The sequence below is a fragment of the Carettochelys insculpta genome, chromosome 23, assembly GCF_033958435.1.
Source record: "Carettochelys insculpta isolate YL-2023 chromosome 23, ASM3395843v1, whole genome shotgun sequence".
Lineage (NCBI taxonomy): Eukaryota > Metazoa > Chordata > Testudines > Carettochelyidae > Carettochelys > Carettochelys insculpta.
Genome location: NC_134159.1, coordinates 16542565 through 16560000, shown reverse-complemented (window position 1 = coordinate 16560000; position 17436 = coordinate 16542565). Strand labels below are relative to the sequence as shown.

The window sequence follows — 17436 nt, the reverse complement described above, 5'->3', positions numbered from 1 at the left end:
GCTGGAATAACTTTTCTAGTGGGGGTGCTGAGAGCTGGTGAACCGAACTGAAAACCTAGTGTATAATGGCAACCACTTCAAACCAGGGCAAGGGTGGGCAATAATTTTCGCAGAGGGGCCACTCCATGAATTTTGGTGCTGGTCACAGCCCTGCTGTGGGCCCCTCGGGGGGGTACTCAGGCAGAAGGGGTGGGGCTGGGGGCTACAGAGACCAAGCATGTGAGTATGAAAGAGAAACACTGTGTGTGAGAGAGAGAGAGACTTTGTGACATAGACTGAGTATGTGCTGCTGCGTATATGTGGCAGGGACTGTGTGTGTGCAGCACAGACTGTGCACACAACAGTGATACAGTGTGTGCGCTCTGGCTGCTGCTGGGCAAGTTTCTGAGAGAAGCCACCTCTGTCTCCAAGGGAAATCTGTTCTGCTCTGTTGTCTCCCCACTTCCCTGATCCACACTCCTGAGTCACTTCCCACCCATGCTTCACATTGCAGCAGCTCCACTGCCGGTCTCCCTCTCCCTACAGAGATGAGGCACAGAGGCAGGGGAACACCCTGACTTCAGCACTATCCTCTCCCCTCCACCCTCTGCACAGCTACCAGGAGAATCCTGGGAGCAGCTCGGCTGCAGATGGGACAAGGGGGAGGAGGGGCAGCTGAACACATGCTACTGGCTATAACTATGCGCGCTCTGCTCTTCACCTGGGCATGCCAAAGAGAAATGTTTGAAGGGCCACATCTGGGCCCTCAGGGCCGATTTTGCCCACCCTGAACCAAGGGGTGATGCAGAACTCCCCACGCTCCTAGTTCCTGCACCTATGCTACACTCTCCAAACAGTAAGGAAATAACATACAAATGGCATCAGCCTTCTGGATTGTTTAAGGACATCTCTATGTACACAATATTACTCACAGACCCACGTATGCCACACACAGCCTGGTTTAAGGCTACAGAGACCTTAAGGGCTTCCATTGATCTTTTTCTAAATGAGGGCTGCATCCATTAACCTCAGTAATTTAATCATGAAATCATGCAGCCAGAGACTAGGCAGAAAAAGCTACGGCTGACTCATCGCAATCGCCATGACTTTGACAAACACATTTCAGCAGAGCTGCCAAGTTTCAGCCAGAGGGAGATTTCCAAGAGATCATCAATGCAATCAATTTTAGAGCATGCAACAGCCATACAATAGCCAACCAGCACCAGGTTGCCCAGAATCCTTAACATTCCTTCCCTTCCACGTAGTTGCACTGCCTGAAAAGTGACGTACCGATTGGACTTCAGCTTCTCTGTCAGGCACTTAGTAACTCACAGATCTCGGCCACCAATTCCCTTTACATTGCTATTCGCAGGTCCCTGGCAGCGTGCAGAGTTGGGGATGGGATTCCCTATTCTTGACTAATTCATTCAGTTTCAGGTGAGATATCAACCAAAATCAAGGACTTATATCCCCTTCTTACTCCCAACACACACGTCTTTTACACAGCCAGCTCTATGTCTTATTATAACACTAGCTCTTACCTCTGACACTGTTCATCAATAGATCAAAGCACTCTGCAAAGGCAGTCAGTAGTATCATCCCTGTTTTACTGATAGGGAAACTGAGGCACAAGGCAGTGAGGCAATTTGCTCAAGATCACCCATAAGACCAGCAGTGGAACTTGTGCCCCTGACTAATGCTTTGTTCATTAGGCCTCTGTACCTCCCTCATTCTAGCACGAGGCTCCCTCTCCTTCTGACTGCTTGTTGAATGAATTCCCTTGTGTGTAAAGCCTCATAATCTCAATTTGCGATGAACGGGAAGAAAAGAAAAAGACTGGGTGTGATACATGTTACCTCCATGGATTGCGCCCATGAACTGAAGATGCTCATGACTGTTCTGAGCTGGGACTTTGGGTCCAGGAAGAATGATATCATCCTAGAAGCTTCATCAACATCCTTCCTTGTGTCTTTTTTTTTTTTTAAAGGGTTCATTAAAAAGGAAGCCCCCTGCTGCAGCTGGATTGGTTCCAAATCTAAACTCTGAACAGGGGAGGAAATCAAGGGATTAACAGAAGTAATCCTAAAGATCATGTCATATTTACCACTTTCTATCTTCTCAGTGCTTGAGAAGCCTGATTCAAGAAAACAGCTGCAGTCTTTTCCTGAAAGGGATCTGAGCTTGAAACAGCACTTCCCAAACTATGGGAGTGTGGGAGAGCTAGACAGCCAGATGTGAGGTGGAGGAACTGGACAGACCTCATGGTTGTCCGGCAACTGAATGGTGGCGTGAGCGTGTGCGCATGCATGCACCAGTGGTCCGAGCACGTAGAGAATTTGAAACAACACCTCTGAGAGGTGAGACTACCTCGCTCATTTCACTGAGCATTAATTCAGAAGGGAGGTGAGACAGCCAGTCTGAGACACGGAAACTGGAACATCTGGAGTTAAAAAGCATGAGTCTGTATGGCTTGAGATAAAGAACCAGATGGGGATGTAACATACTCATGTCCTCTGTGGATCAGACATGTCACACTTTGACTAGGGGTTGCACAGTTAGGACACTTTAAAATGTCAGCACTGTCCAGTATTTCACAGCTCACTGAGGCAAGCAAGAAAAAGGAAGGAAAAAGGTCAGGCAAAGAAGATGAACACCAGCATTTTCCAAACGGTACATGCAGACAATGCAAAGGACGAGCAGTGTCAAAGATGGGTGGGATGTGTACATTAAAGCATGGTGGGCATTTAATAATACATGGTAGGTTTGAGACATGACAGAGTGTGCAACAGATTTCTTTTTCCTGAAGAAAGGGTTCAACTGTCAATAGCTTGGAAAAGTCTTCCCCAAAACTTCCCCAAGGCTGCTATTAAGATTAGGTACGTAAGAGGAGACAACTTTGGAATTGCCAGGTGTGCATTTGGTTCAGAAGCAATAGGGTTTAAAGAAGCAGAAAGTTTTTAAAGTAGCAGAAGTTTTATCACCTCCTCGTAAATACTTCTATATGCAAGCTAAAGGCAAATGTGTCCATGGACTGAACTGGCTAGGTAAAGGTGAGTTCTTGCAAAATGTTGCAGCAGTTTGTGAACTGCTTTAGGAGTGCTATTTAGGCCTTTTAGCTTCCCTCAAATTAAATGCATCTCTGACAAGAGACAGTTATTGCTTGTTAGAGGGAAAATCATTTTACAGTCAACCAGTGACACGGAAAAGCCCCTAAAAAACCAGGCTCTCCAATGAATGAAAATTAAATATCTAGACAGTCTGGGGACTTTACTGAGTGCTGATTTCTGATCTCAGTGTGATGCATTGACAGCCTTATATGAAATAGATCAGACAAGCAGGTGAAGAAAGACTTATTGGAACATTTAAAATCTTTACAAATGTTGGACTTATACAATTTAGTTCAGAAAACAAGCAACTGCTCAGACTACTATTTTATGTGAACTGGTTTTCTGAGCCAGAAAAAACAACTCCCATTGTGTCTCAATTTAAAAAAGAAAAAATTAAAAATCCTAGACGGGCAGTGTTTTTGAATGTCCTAAAGGCCTCCCAGTGATGTTCATAAGAAGCCTTTTCTAAAATATCAGATTACCCTGCTGTGTTGATATTATGCAAAGGCCCCGGGGGAAATGCCAAGTGACATTTTGTTACTCATCCTTTAGCATTACAATTAACTCAGAACATGGGCTAAGGAGTTCTTTGAGCGGTTCTTACTGACGTATTGCTCATATGCATAGCCAAATTAAAACTAATTTCACAAATGAAAGCAAAACTCCATTATTTTCCTTAAAAATTAAGGAACATTTTGGATAGTCATCATAAGAAACAATGACAAAACCCAAATCCCAATTAATTTGCTGGTTAGGCTTGGAAGAACCATGAACCCTAACTGAAAACTCTGCTCAGTTCTACAGGTTGAACCTCTCAGGTCTAGCATGCACAAGACCTGACCCGTGCTGGACCAGAGAATTTGCCAGACCATGGGAGGTCAATACTGTCTAGCAAATTACCAACACTTTGACTGCTTACTGGGCACTTAGAAGACATTTAGGGGTAAATTACACCTAATAACACAGAATATTGAGAGCCAAGACTGGTGGCTGTAAACAAACGTTATGGGATCACATGAAACCCGGCTATACCCATGAGTGGTCATCCGGCTAACTAAAATCATGCCGGATTTCAGATGTTGCTGGACAAGAAAGTTCTGGATTAGAGAGGGTCAACCAGCATTTGGAAAGTTTAAAAAAAAAAAAATCATACAAAACAGCCTGTATACCTTCTTGCTGGTCCCATGCACCCATTCTTCTACTCCTGCCTCACATTTGATCCTCTCTTCCTAGGCCACAAAAACTTGCCAGCATCATGTACCTCCAAGAGACGGCAACAACTGAAAAGAGATATTTTGTTCAACCAGACCCTACTGCTTTGTCATTTACACAGTTCTTAAATGGACAGCGTTGTTTGACAATTTAAGTCCCAAGGTGGTTTCATTATTTGTTATAAAAGAGCAAAAATATATTCTGGGAGTAATTTTATTGTTTTTTTTTTCCCTAATGCAAATATTGTTGTGTTAATGCAGGAAAATCAGAAATGCTTTAGTTACATTTGGATGTTTTTAGACTAGTTGTTTTTAGACTAGTTGTGACTAGATGCCACTATACTACTAACAACTTTGCTGGGAGTCAGAGGGGACTTGAGAGCAACCAAGTGGTTTTACCTCCATGCTGTCTAATGCAAAACTAGACAATATGGAGATAAAAAAATATTCACACCCTATCCACACTGTAGCTTTCCATCACATATGGAACTGCACCTGTGAGCATTTACTGATCAGATCTATTACTGCTGTCCAGACCACAGTATCACTGTCTGGCCTGTTTTTACTGTCCAGGGTGAGAAGAAAACAAAAAGGGTCTGATCCTGCTCCACCCTGACTCACTGGGAGTCTTGCTATGGAGTTCAATAGGCGCAGAATCAGACTTATGTGAACAGAAAAGTCATAGTAAAAAGTACACCGGGGATAAAAATCTTCCCCTTTTATAAATGGGTAATGTTACTTGTGAAACTTGTTTGTTATTTTTTCAAATCATATGAATCCAGCTTTGAGTGCTGGTGTAACCACATACCATTCCATTAACTGTCAGCTTTCAGATGCATAGCTGAAAAAAGTCAGAACCCGAAGCCAGGAATTCTACAATCCAAATTTAAATTGGGAAGCAGCTCTTGAGCCTGCAGCAATTTAAGGCTACGTCTACACTAGCCCCAAACTTCGAAATGGCCACGCAAATGGCCATTTCGAAGTTTACTAATGAAGCGCTGAAATGCATATTCAGTGCTTCATTAGCATGTGGGCGGCTGCGGCACTTCGAAATTGACGTGCCTCACCGCCGCACGGCTCGTCCCGACGGGGCTCCTTTTTGAAAGGACCCCGCCTACTTCGAAGTCCCCTTATTCCCATACAGAGTCTAACATTTCCCTGAAATACCCCAGCTGTAGGTGTTTAAGTCCAGCAGCTCAGAGCTGGTCTAGTTTAAGATGAGGTACAGAAATTACTTGGTCAACAAGTACACCTCCTCTCATTGAAGGATAGAGTAAATCCGGTCAAGACTTAATGCTAATTGGAAGATTTTTAGCTAGTGCAGCTACCAGGTTCATAACTTAGATCATCAGCGCTGTGGTTTGTTTCTCAAAGTCAGTACAAGTAAGGTCTCTTGCTTGAAGTTACCCAACCACTAGGGGCAGGAACCACACAATAAAACCCTGATCAAACAAAACTCCATAGGGTATTAATGGAATGCATGGTCCTACAAACTCACAGTGACATAACTTTACTTGCATAATCCCATTGATATAATTATGTAGAATATAAAAACAGCCACACTGGTTCAGAGCAACGGTCCAGCTAGCCCAGACCCTGTCTTCCAACAGTAGCCAATGCCAAATGCTTCAAAGGCAATGAACAGAACAGGGCAATCGTTGAATGATCCAAAATAAACATTTCCTGCCACTCCTGTACAAAGGCATCAGGTCCATCAGCAAAGAAACTGGCAAGCCTGGCAACAGGAGGGACACAAAGGGATAGTTGCTGCAGGGCCCAGTTTTTCAAAGGGGCCCAGGCTCCGGCTCCCATTTCCACTCTGCACACAACTGTGGGTGGAAGTGGGGCAGTGCTGTAGACTGGATGGGGCTGAATGATCCAGGCTCCATACCCTCTGCCCTGGGCCCCTGTCCCACTTTGCCCCAGAACTCATGGCAGCTGTTGGACCTGCTGGAAATTGGTACTATGTTAGCAATCTAGGTCAATAAGATGAATGTGATAATTCTTTGCAGCTGATGAGGTGGGAAGCTGGAGTGAAATTAAGAGGCAGCATAAGCCCAGAGAAATGATGCACAGTGCAATCAACAAGGATGACAGATGCTGAACTGAAGCCAACACAGAACAAATTAGGTGGGAGCTCTCACACTCAATATCTTCAAACAATCAGTTGTGATGGGTGGGACAACTAGGACTTCGGTGAGGGCAGGAAGCAGATTTCCTCTCCCACCAGTTGTTAAAAGCACCAGCTGAGTGTCCTGTGCTTCCCTGCACTGGGAACCTGGCACCACTCCGGCTATACCCATGGAGCTGTCCTAGTGCAACCCCTTAGCATCAGGATGGCTGTAGGAAATCCCACTGGTGGAAGTCACCTTTTACACCAGGGCCAAATGCCTAGCACAGGAGTTCCAGGTGTAGCCACCCCACAAGGTGAAGGTGTGTTTAGGGGCTATTTCCAAAGCTGATTTGGGACTCCCTGATGTGCTCACCAGTGTTTAGGGCCTCTTAAATCCTGGGATTACCCATCTGTCACACATTCTTACATGCCTGTTTCATCTCGTCTTCGCTACAGAGCTGATACACACAGGTCCAGGGAGGGAGGCAAAGCACAGGCTGTTTGCTGGATGAGAACATCCCACTGGCTATTTATGGAGCACTATTTGCCTGCACAGTCACAGGGGAGTGTGATGGGGTGGACTAAGCCCCCATGCTCTCTACAAGAGACCAGAGGCTTTCCCACACCCCTTACCAGTGAGAGGAGCAGACAAGAGGTCCTCCAGGCAGAATAGAGCACCTGTCTCTGTTGCAGCCAATCAGGGCCCAGCAGGCCAATATAAAAGCAGCAACTGGGCTTAAGCCTGTCAGTTCCTCTCAGGAGCTTAACCCAGGCAAATCTCTTTACTACTGACTGGGAGAGCAGCAGCACTTTGCACAGCAAAGCCCAGGTCCAGTGGCCGAAGACTGGCCACAAGCCTAATCCAAGAATGGACAGCATCGTGCACAGAGCTAGACAGATCCTACCTCCAGAGCCTTGGAGATGAGCAAGGGAAGACCTTACGTGGCACCCCTTTGCCACAGAGGGGCACTCACAAGCGGGTGACCCTGTTACAGGGAATCATAATGAAGGTGACGTACTATGGCAAGAAATACTTCAGAAACCACAGCCATGTTCCTGTGCCAAGCACACAGCGCTAACTGAGGCAGGATGGAAAGAAACCCAGAAAGTTGACTATTAATTCCCAGGAACAGGTCACGTCCTGTGTCAAATTAACCTTCTCCTCCCCTTAAAAGCACATGCAGATCCATTCAACCATCAGGCAAAGACACCAGCATTCAAACCCATCCAATGGAGCCACTTATGCAGTGGAAGCTGACAACAGTGCCACTGACCTACAATCATGGGACGCTGCAAACTCTGGGGAGGCTCTTCCTTCAGCAGCTTCCCTGATCTAAGTGTTCATGTTAATTACCGCCCAAGTGGGCTCATTGCAGAACACTGTCTGAGGCTTGCAAGCAGAGCACTGCCACACTACGGGCTGTTCATTTCCTAATCCTAAATAATCAAAGATCCCCACATCCAGGAGGAGAAAGGAGCTCAGTCTGTAAATATTCAGTCTAGTGTAGCCTATTTAAACAAACACCACAAGCAGTTACAATCCCCTTTTAACATGCAAGCTCTGCAGGTCTCTGAAGAGCTGCCAAGGGTTCCCTCTTCTATTTTGCAGAAGAAAAAATATTAAAATGAAGGATAATAGCAGTGTTCTCTTTTCATGTTTCCCATCGGCACTGCTTGGGGCCCATGGATGTGTAAGTAGGCAATTTTTGTGCTTTGGAAAGACTGCTACTCTGGCTGAGGCAAGAACTTTGCAGCCCAAATATCAGATGTTCAATAGAAGGACTTTAAAAAACTAACTAAATAAATGGGGGAAAAAAGCCCTCAACAGGAATCATCCATGTGGGATTTCTTTGTGTGGTTACTTTGTTCTCCCTCCAAAATCAGCACTTTTATTTTATTCCTAACCTGCAACTGTAACAGCTAAATCATGGGATTCCCCTGGCACCAAAACAAAGCTGTACCCAGTCCCTTCCACTCCCAAACGGCAAAGCATCCCTTTGCAAAACTGCTTCACACACTTCAGCAATTCCCTGAGTGAAGGTCATTCCATAAAAATGTGCGCCTCACAGTTCTATTACAAAGTCCTGCAGGGTAACAAACAAAAAGCACTCTGATATCGTACCTCCCTTTTGAGCCCAGTGGTTTAAAGGATCGCGGTGTGTATTTCTGATGCATTTTGAAAATTAACAGCCTTCCAGAACTGAAAACTCTCCTCCCCGTGCCGTGTTTTTAAATCTACAATTTCTCTGACCTTCGCAGACCTCACATAACGAATTATAGCGATACTGAATGTAGCAAACAACCTGAACAACGAACTGTGCAACTTTTCCTTCCTTCCTTTCCTTCCAGGATCATACCAGGTGCCTTTTTGTCATTTATTCCATACCTGCAGGAACACCCCTCATACTAAATGTGTGCTCAATTTGCATGGATTACTGTGGGTTTAAAGACAACTTGAAGCATGGCACAAGAGCTATGCCAATAAATCTCCCACTATGGTTAAAATCCAGTTTGATCTGTGTCGCGCTCCCCACCTCAAAGCTGAGCAATGCACCATGGAAAGGAAATAGACTGACATGCAAGCCTGGTCCTCCTGAACAGAGCAAAACTCCAACTCATAGCGCACAAGATGTTCAGTGAGTATCACAGACCCTGGTGCTGCCCCTGGTGGTGACTACTGGATTCTCTTCCCTGCATTGTCAGACACAACAGGGAGATGGTGCAGAGGGCCGAGGGGAACTTATCTTCCAACAAAACCCCACTATGCCAAGCTGTGCATGGGACTCATGTGATGCACAGGGCTTATGCAATGCTCTTGACGAACGTGGTGCCAGGGCAGCAAGAGTCAAGAATTTAGCAGGTATACAAGTAATGTGCTGATGCCTGGGAAAGCCTTGGCTCCCTGCCTGAAATGCCCCATGCGTAGGCTTCTATGAGCATTTCCACTCAAGCGCCCCATGTGCTAGAAGACAAGTTGGAAGTTAAAAAAAAAAAAAACCTAAATTCTGGGGAGTGTTTGCTGGTGAACAACCTCTCACAAGAATTGTACGTGTTCAGGGGTTAGGGGAAGTTGCTGTCAGAATTAATGCATTGGGCCTCTTTCCATGGCAGGACTCCTGTGAAAAACGGGGAACTGCAGTACCTCCTTACTCTGTTGCAAAACTAACCTGAAAAAAAAATTGTGTGCGCGCAAGACAGCTGCAGGAAAGGGGGAAAAAAACCACAACTCCCCCAAAAAACCAAAACACTTTTTCTCAAGCCTGAGAAAGTTCTGAGACTTCCTGGGGAAGGTGATAATTTCAGTGTGGTGCAAAGAAACGCCTGTGTGCCCAGCCCAAAGTGATGGTTAGAGTTGGCTCAGACAATTCTCTATGCAAGCTTACACTGTACAATTGATCCCTTTCCTGTGCAGAGATGGTAAATCCAAACACACCAGGTAGGAACAGGTCCAACAGTTTTATGGGCACAGCTCCCTGCAGTTTGCTTGATACAGACAGCATGTGCACCACTGCGCAATTCCAGCCACCAGCTCACACCGTACAATGGCCTTTAAAGAGGACATCTGCCTCCTTCCCCAGGTAGCACCCTCAGAAAAAGGTCACACGCTCTGTATACAGTACAAGCAAGACAAGGAGAAAGCTGCCCAAAAGCCACCGTGATTCAAAAAAGATAAAGACATTATTCTTTGGCGTTGCACATCAGGTCAGAAACGATGGCAGAGCTGGCACAGCAAGGAAAATACACAGTAGACGTGGCAGTGTCCTATGCAATTGTTCCAAGTCCATGGGCATTGGAGTGCTCAAGCTGATGCGTGTCAGCACAGCCATTTACAGTAATTGGTTTTGGATCTGGGATCATGCAACTTAATGGCTAAGCTCTAAAGTGGTCTGCTGAACGATTACTTCTCTGTAGTGCTGCGAGAGACAAAGGATGCTCAGGCTGAGAGCGAACACATTGCAAGACTCCCAAAGCTCATTTCACGTTATCTGGTTGGATTGTCATAGTTATGCCATCGTGAGAAATGTTCTAATCCTAACGGCTAACTCGCACTTCGAGGGCCAGAGACAGATTCCTCTGACCCAGGATCAAGTGATCTGCCTCATACTCCATGCTGTTCAGTCCTGCAAACAGATCTTTCATTCACTCCAGGGCGAGTCACTCTCATGCAAGGGAAGGGGGGGGAGAGTTAAGTCATCTATGGATCTATTGCATCACATACCAGGAGATGTGACTCTTTAAAAAACACTCAACAGAATAGTGCAAATGTTAACCCAACAGCACGGAGAAAAGATTTGGTCAATGCATCATATAGTGGGGATGAGAGTAACTGGCTCCACAAGGTAAATATTCAACCAAAAAGGATTCTGGAATTGAAGTGCAGCCCAGACAGCTAGCACATCCATCTGCCAGGGCTACTGGCAGTCTCCAGGTCCCGTGCCTTGTGCTCAGAGAGGAAGGATGGCCTAATGGTAAGGGCACTCCCTGACAATCTGGTACACCTGGGTTCAAGTCCCTGCTACACCTCAGGCTTTCGTTGACCCTCAACTCCCCATATGCAGAATGGGGACACCAGCCCTGGCCACAGGGCTGTTGTGAGAATAACTATACAGTATTGAAGTTTGCTAGGAATTCTGATACGAGTGTAAATAAAAGCCATACAAAGGCTTTGACTACGCTGATGCAGTAGGGATGGGATTATGCAGATTTACTATTTGTGTCATCATAATGCCTACAGAAGGACCGTCCTTGCACTGTCTTCCTCCATACAGTGCACCAGAGGTGGAAAAGGTACCCCAAAAGTTACTAAGTAAAAGTACAGCTGCTGGGGGAAAGGGGGATATATACTGAAGTACAAGTCATTGGTGCCCCACTGGAAAAACTGCTTTAGTAAAAATATTCATGTACCCAGATGTGAAAGCAGCTACACTTTTCCTTAAATAACTTTGAGTACTTTTTCGACCTCTGCAGTGCACCCATGATCTGGCCTCTGCATTCCTTTGATGTTACTTCCCTCTTTCTCACCCTCGCTAAACAATTACGATTCATACACCCAAGGCCAAATTCTCTATTGCCCTGCCCCCTGCGTAACCATTTCCACCACTGCAAAGTCCATCTAAAAGCCTACCAACTGAGGACAGTAATTGCTTATTCCCAGGGAAATGGACTTATCTAGCCTGCAGAAGAGAGGAGTGATGGGGGATTTGACAGCAGCCTTCAACTACCTAAGAGGGATCCAAAGAGGATGGAGCTAGGCTGTTCTCACTGGTGGCAGATGACAGAACAAGGAGCAGTGGTCTCAAGTTGCAATGGAGGAGGTTGGACATTAGGAAAAACTATTTCACTAGGAGAGTGGTGAAGCACCAGAATGGCTTACCTAGGGAGGTGGTGGTATCTTCATCCTTATAGGTTTTTAAGGCCAGGCTTAACAAAGCCCTGGTTGGGATGATTTAGTTGGGGTTGGTCCTGCTCTGAGCAGTGGGTTGGACTAGACTGGGGTCAGCAACCTCTGGCACAGAGGCCATCAGCACACAAGGCGGGAGCTCAGCCCCATCCCTCCTCCCCCATGCAGCTGGGAGTTTGCTCAAAGCCAGGCTGCCTGTGGATTAACAAAAACCAGCTAATGCAACCAATCACCACCTAAAGGGGAAAGCTCTGCATCTTCATTTATTTATCAATGAATTTGTTGTTAAATAGGACTATTAGTGACTTTAAAAAGTATCACCGACTCTCGGACCATAAGTAGAGGTCAAAAGGTCAAATGTTGGTGTACTGCCTCGGAAAAGTTGCTGAACCCTGCACTAGATGGCCTCCTGAGGTCTCTTCTAATCCTAATCTTCTATGACTCTATAAACTTAGCACTGGTTTAGAAAGACCTGCCACGTAATGCTTGGGACAAACCGGCAGGATCCAACACTCAGCGTTTCATATCAAGTTCCATGCTTAGCTGCTTCTAGCTTGGCAGACCCATCCCAAGTGCTGGGTGACTCACGGACAGCAAGACAGAATGAAGGAGTGGATGAATTCTGGAGAAAAAGCTAAGGGGGGGAAGGACTGCTGGGAACAAGTGATTTCCCTAAATGGACAGGTTTTACAAACATCGCACGCAGCATTATAGTAAGGAGCCACATTCCACAAGAAGATCTAATGGTTAGAAAGAATGGGTTCTGGGAGAGAGACGGAAAGCCATGACTCCTGGGTTCCTTTCCCTAATCTGGCAATGAATATCTGTACATGGATGGGCACGTCATCCAAAGCTCTGCTGACATTAATATTCAACATCCTCTGGACAGCAGGAGGTCAGTATTAAAATTGCATTTTCACAGATGGATAACAGAGATGCAGAAGGGGTAAGTGACACTTGCATGGTGGCACAGAGAGGCTGTGACAGAGCAGGGAGCCTGCTCATCATGACAGCATATACCCAGCTGTTGACCCTATCATTGTCCACCCGTTACAGCGACAGTCGCTGGCTACATCAATGAGAACAGCCTAGCGGAGGCTTAGTACCAACCAACATAACTGAACATTTCTCCATAGGCACTGGAATAACAAACATCTCTGTAAATGCTAATAAGATGGCTCCCGCACACAGCATACACAGTCAATCCAGGGACCCTTTGCTGCAGTACAGCACATGGTCCTGATTCTGGAACTCTTGTGGGCAAAGTACCCTTTAACTACACACAGACCCTCAGCTGTCAAATGAGGCTACAGTGCAAGGAACCGAACACTAGAGCTGGCTGAAGTATCACATGTTTCAACGTTGACTTTTTCAACAAAACAAAACAATGTCAGTTTTTTGGCACAGACAGTGAACATTTGAACATGAGTTTCATGAATATTCTGGGGGCTTTTTCCTCATAATCCAGAAATGTTTCAATAAATTCCAGCTATTTAAAAAAATAAAATAAACTTTTCTCCAACCAGCTCTACTGAGATGATACAGGTGTAAGCCTCAGACTCTTCTGCAAAGCCCCCCCCAAAAACTTACACAACTCATCACGGTTAACTTCCCCCGTCTGGCAAGCAGCCAGGGACTTACGGTCGCGAGTGCGCAGTCTCATAGCGCTCGAAGGCGTGCGAGGTGTCGTGCTTGTTGTTCATGTAACACTGTGTGCACAAGTCATAATCGAAACACACCTTGCACTTCCACCGCATGCCACGGATCCCGTGCTTCTTGCAACAATCGCAGATGATGTTGGGGTGGCGCACACCTAAAAAACCCAAATACGCACAACTCATCAGAGGAGCTGTTTTGAGGCTGATTGCCTTGGACTGACATGACTTAGAAGGTACTCTGAGCGCTGCACTGCTGTGAACCACTTTCAGCAGGATCACGTGCAAGAGAATCTGAGATTCCCATGGCACCAGCCTACAGATATGCTGCATATAAGGGACGTCTGACAAAGCGGGTCTTTACCCACAAAAGCTCATGCTCCAATAAATCAGTTAGTCTATAAGGTGCCAAGGGGCTTCTCGTTGTTCGTGCAGAATACAGCTACCCCTCGGATACTTGCACATAAGTTGGACACTTTGTTGTTTGAAACCACATGCCTTAAGAGGAGGGAGAAGGGAGCCCAGAGCCAAAGTGGGTGATTTAATGTGCTGACCAAGTGCCAAACTCAGGAAGTGTTTGAGAAGGGTTACTCAGACAGACCCCAGTCACAAAAGGTGATCTGCCTGACACACTAGTCCTTGCTCAAGTCTTTTAATGCTGCTTTTATATACTTATGGTTCTTCTAGGCCCCTTCCCCATTATGAGGGTGTCTCAGCACTGCAGTTTTCCAGCTATTTATTCTCACTCCTGGAAGCGTGTTAAACCAGGGGTGACCAGACTTTGTGTGGTGTTTTGTTTTGCTTTGTTTTTTTTTTAAAGAAAAAATGGATTTTTCTGGAAGAAACAAATCCCCCACTGTAGACAAGCCCCTAATCACAACAGCAGGCCTCCAGCTCTTCCCTTTCCCAGGTCTCCTCCATCTTTCTCCTTTCCCCAGCCTTCTTCTCTTTCATCCGCTCCCCATTAGCATTCAAGACTGAGCTTCTGGCCAGCTGGCTTTTTCCTCCAGCCAATGCTTTAGGAGTGGCTTATGAAGCAGAAGGCATTTCCACAGCTACAAAGGCATTTCCAGAAGGCATTTCCACAGCCTGATGGTGCCCCCCTACCTTTGAAAGTCAGGCTGGGATTCCAGACACGCTCTGGGAAGCAGAGCGCTCAAATCCCACTGACACATGGTGGAGTTTGGGACTCTCACTCTTTTGGGTGTAGTGACTAGGGCTTGTGAGATGGCTGCCTCCCAGCTTATTTAAGAAGCTGCTACCAAGAAGAGCAGCAACAAAATAAAGCACCCCTTTCTTCTTCCCTCCCTCCCTATCGGCTCGCCTGACCAAACCTGGCCATGTCTCACCAGCCCCTGCAAGAAGAGGGTAACGCTCAAGGCTTGCCCTGAGGAACGAAGCAGAACAATTTTCAGCTCAGAGAGCTCCCCAAGAGAACGTGTTATCGGTCACTCCACAATTGGCAACCCAAGTGCTCACGCCACAGATCCAGCGGCGCTACAGTGAATGAGATTGCTGGGGAAGATTTAATACTGAACGGTTCAACCTTCTGACACTAGACACATCTGTTACACAGAACATGAAACATAACGAAGCAGCAGCAGCACACACAGTACCGGGGAAGTTTGCTCTGCATTCATAAGGACGATCACTTTGAAGCTTTAATAATGGTTTAAATGACAAAACCTCAGCAAGAAGAGGAGCCTGGGAAGCTCAGTTAGCGTGTGCATGTGTGAGCCCATCTCCTTTTACTCTGGCTTAGCGGTTAATGGCTGTTTTCAATGCCTTTTTCATGTTCTCACAATAGAAGAATAAAGCCAGAGAGCTCCAATGCTTCATTAAATTGATGTTAAAGGAAAGCAACTTTTGATTTTCTGCAGGGTAGATTTTTTTTTTGGCTCGTCAATGAAATATGCCAACTACTTTATCGAAATGCATCTCCCTGTGTTCCATTATCAGACATACAAAAACCAGGAGTAATTCATCAGAACAAAGAGGCTCCATCTCCTCTCAGATTTAATTAAGAATTATTTAAATAAAAAACACAAAGCAGTTACAGGTGAATAGTCTGAGGGGGTAGCTGTGTTATACTGTAGCTTCATAAAAACAAACAAAACCAAGCATTCTGTAGTACCTTCAAGACTAACAAACGTATTTATTAGGTAATGAGTTTTGTGGGTAATAAAGCTCATTACCTAACAAATAAAATGGTTAGCCTTTAAGGTGCTACAGAACGGCTTTTTTTTTTTTTTTTTTTGCAGTCATAGGTGGATTGCTTCATAAATGTTTATGTGGCTTTAAAACCCTTGTAAAACCATGCAAAACCATTCAACTCTGGCTGCTGAGAGCGAGTCTCCCAAATACGGGGGCCTGATTTTCAAAGCTGTGGGATACTGTAGTTCCCTTGGGATCTGGGAGTGCTTTGAAAATTGGGGCACTTTTATTTTGGCGCGTATGCACTTCAGGCACCCAGATCTGAACATTTTGTTTCCACAAATCTTTGCACTAGTTTTCTACTATTTTCATACTCTCTCCAACTGCTTGAATTTGAGATCGGGGTCAACTTCTCCCCTCAGCTCTCCTGGTGCAAGCCTGGTGTAACTCCAACTTGAATTAAAACATTCTAGATGTAAACTGCAAGCAGAATTTGATCCAAATAATTTATATTAAATCTGAAAGCAGCCTCAAGTCTCTGCCTCCCCTCAGCAAAAAGCATGGATATCTAGCTTCAGAGGTTCTTGGGACAGTAGCTGCTGAAAGTCCAATCAAAATTCAGCTGTAAATCTGAATAATCAGTGCAATTTTAGGTTAGTACTCTGACATTCAAGTGACACAGCATCCACATCAAACCCCCAAAACTTACCTGCCTTGGAATATAGTGGTAGCTCAGATCAAGCAGTAAGTTTTATAGGAAATTTATCCATTCTAAGTTTTGGGCTAGGGCAGTTTTCATGGGAATCAAACAAGGAGGTGATTGATGGGAATTAAATAGCTTGGCTGCTTCTACACATGCCCCTTCTTCCAGAAGGGGCATGGTAGTGAGCAGCTCGGAAGATGCTAATGAGGCGCGGATGTACATTTCCCGTGCCTCATTAGCATATGACCGTGTGATTCGGAGTCCAGAAGAAGCTCTTCCGGACTCTAAAATGCACATGCAGATGTGCGGCCCGTGGGGATCTTCCGGAAGGTCTTCCGCACATCTGCACGTGTATTTTGGAGTCTGAAAGAGCTTCTTCCGGACTCCGAATCACTTGGTCATATGCTAATGAGGCACTGGAAATTTACATCCACGCTTCATTAGCATCTTCCGGGCTGCTCATTACCATGCTCCTTCCAGAAGAAGGGGCATGTGTAGAAAAAGCCCTTTTGTTTATAGAGGTGGCAGCGAACTGCAAAGTTTGAGTCTGTGTCAGGCAAGAGCACGGCTATACCACCACCCGTGGAAAGCAGCAAAGGCAATGCAGTTATTTCTTTTACACTTTGCTAGGAACGTACAGGTTCTTATTAATCATATTTGTACAGGCAAAGCCCACTGGTGCTGCAGTCCCTTATGCAAGGTCAGAACACCACGAGCCAGGAGCTGGACGTGACTCAAGGTGACCAGAGCTACTGCTACCAGGTGACTGTGGGAGGGGCTGCCTCTCCAGCTCCCCTCCACAAAGGGCTAGGCTTAGGGTTGGTAGGATGCACCCCTTTTGGTGGGGGGCCAGGAGGATGGTGCTGGTCTATGCATTTTAGGCTGTCCCCACCCCCCCCCCAAATTTACACTAGTGTTTAGCACAGTCTACACTGCTACACGTGCCTTGAGGTCAGAACTTCCCACAGTCCTGGGGCTTCTTGGACCTGGGGTTAGCTTCAGATTAGGTTCTACCTTTGAGTAGATGAGATCCGGCCCCACCCCATTAAAAAATCGTTATTGAGGTGAAGCTGCTAGAGAGTTGTGTCCTGACATTCTAAAACATGAAACAAG

General features: G+C 45.8%; 1 protein-coding gene across 6 annotated transcripts in view; it reads right to left on the bottom strand.

The window, feature by feature from the left end:
- MIB2 (MIB E3 ubiquitin protein ligase 2) overlaps nt 1-17436 on the bottom strand; it is a 112507-nt gene that overhangs the window by 52295 nt on the left and 42776 nt on the right. For all 6 annotated transcript variants that reach the window (XM_074975555.1, XM_074975551.1, XM_074975550.1 and 3 more), the window contains one exon: nt 13453-13624. In XM_074975555.1, the coding sequence (XP_074831656.1) occupies nt 13453-13624 (172 nt within the window). The remainder of the gene's footprint in view (nt 1-13452; nt 13625-17436) is intronic.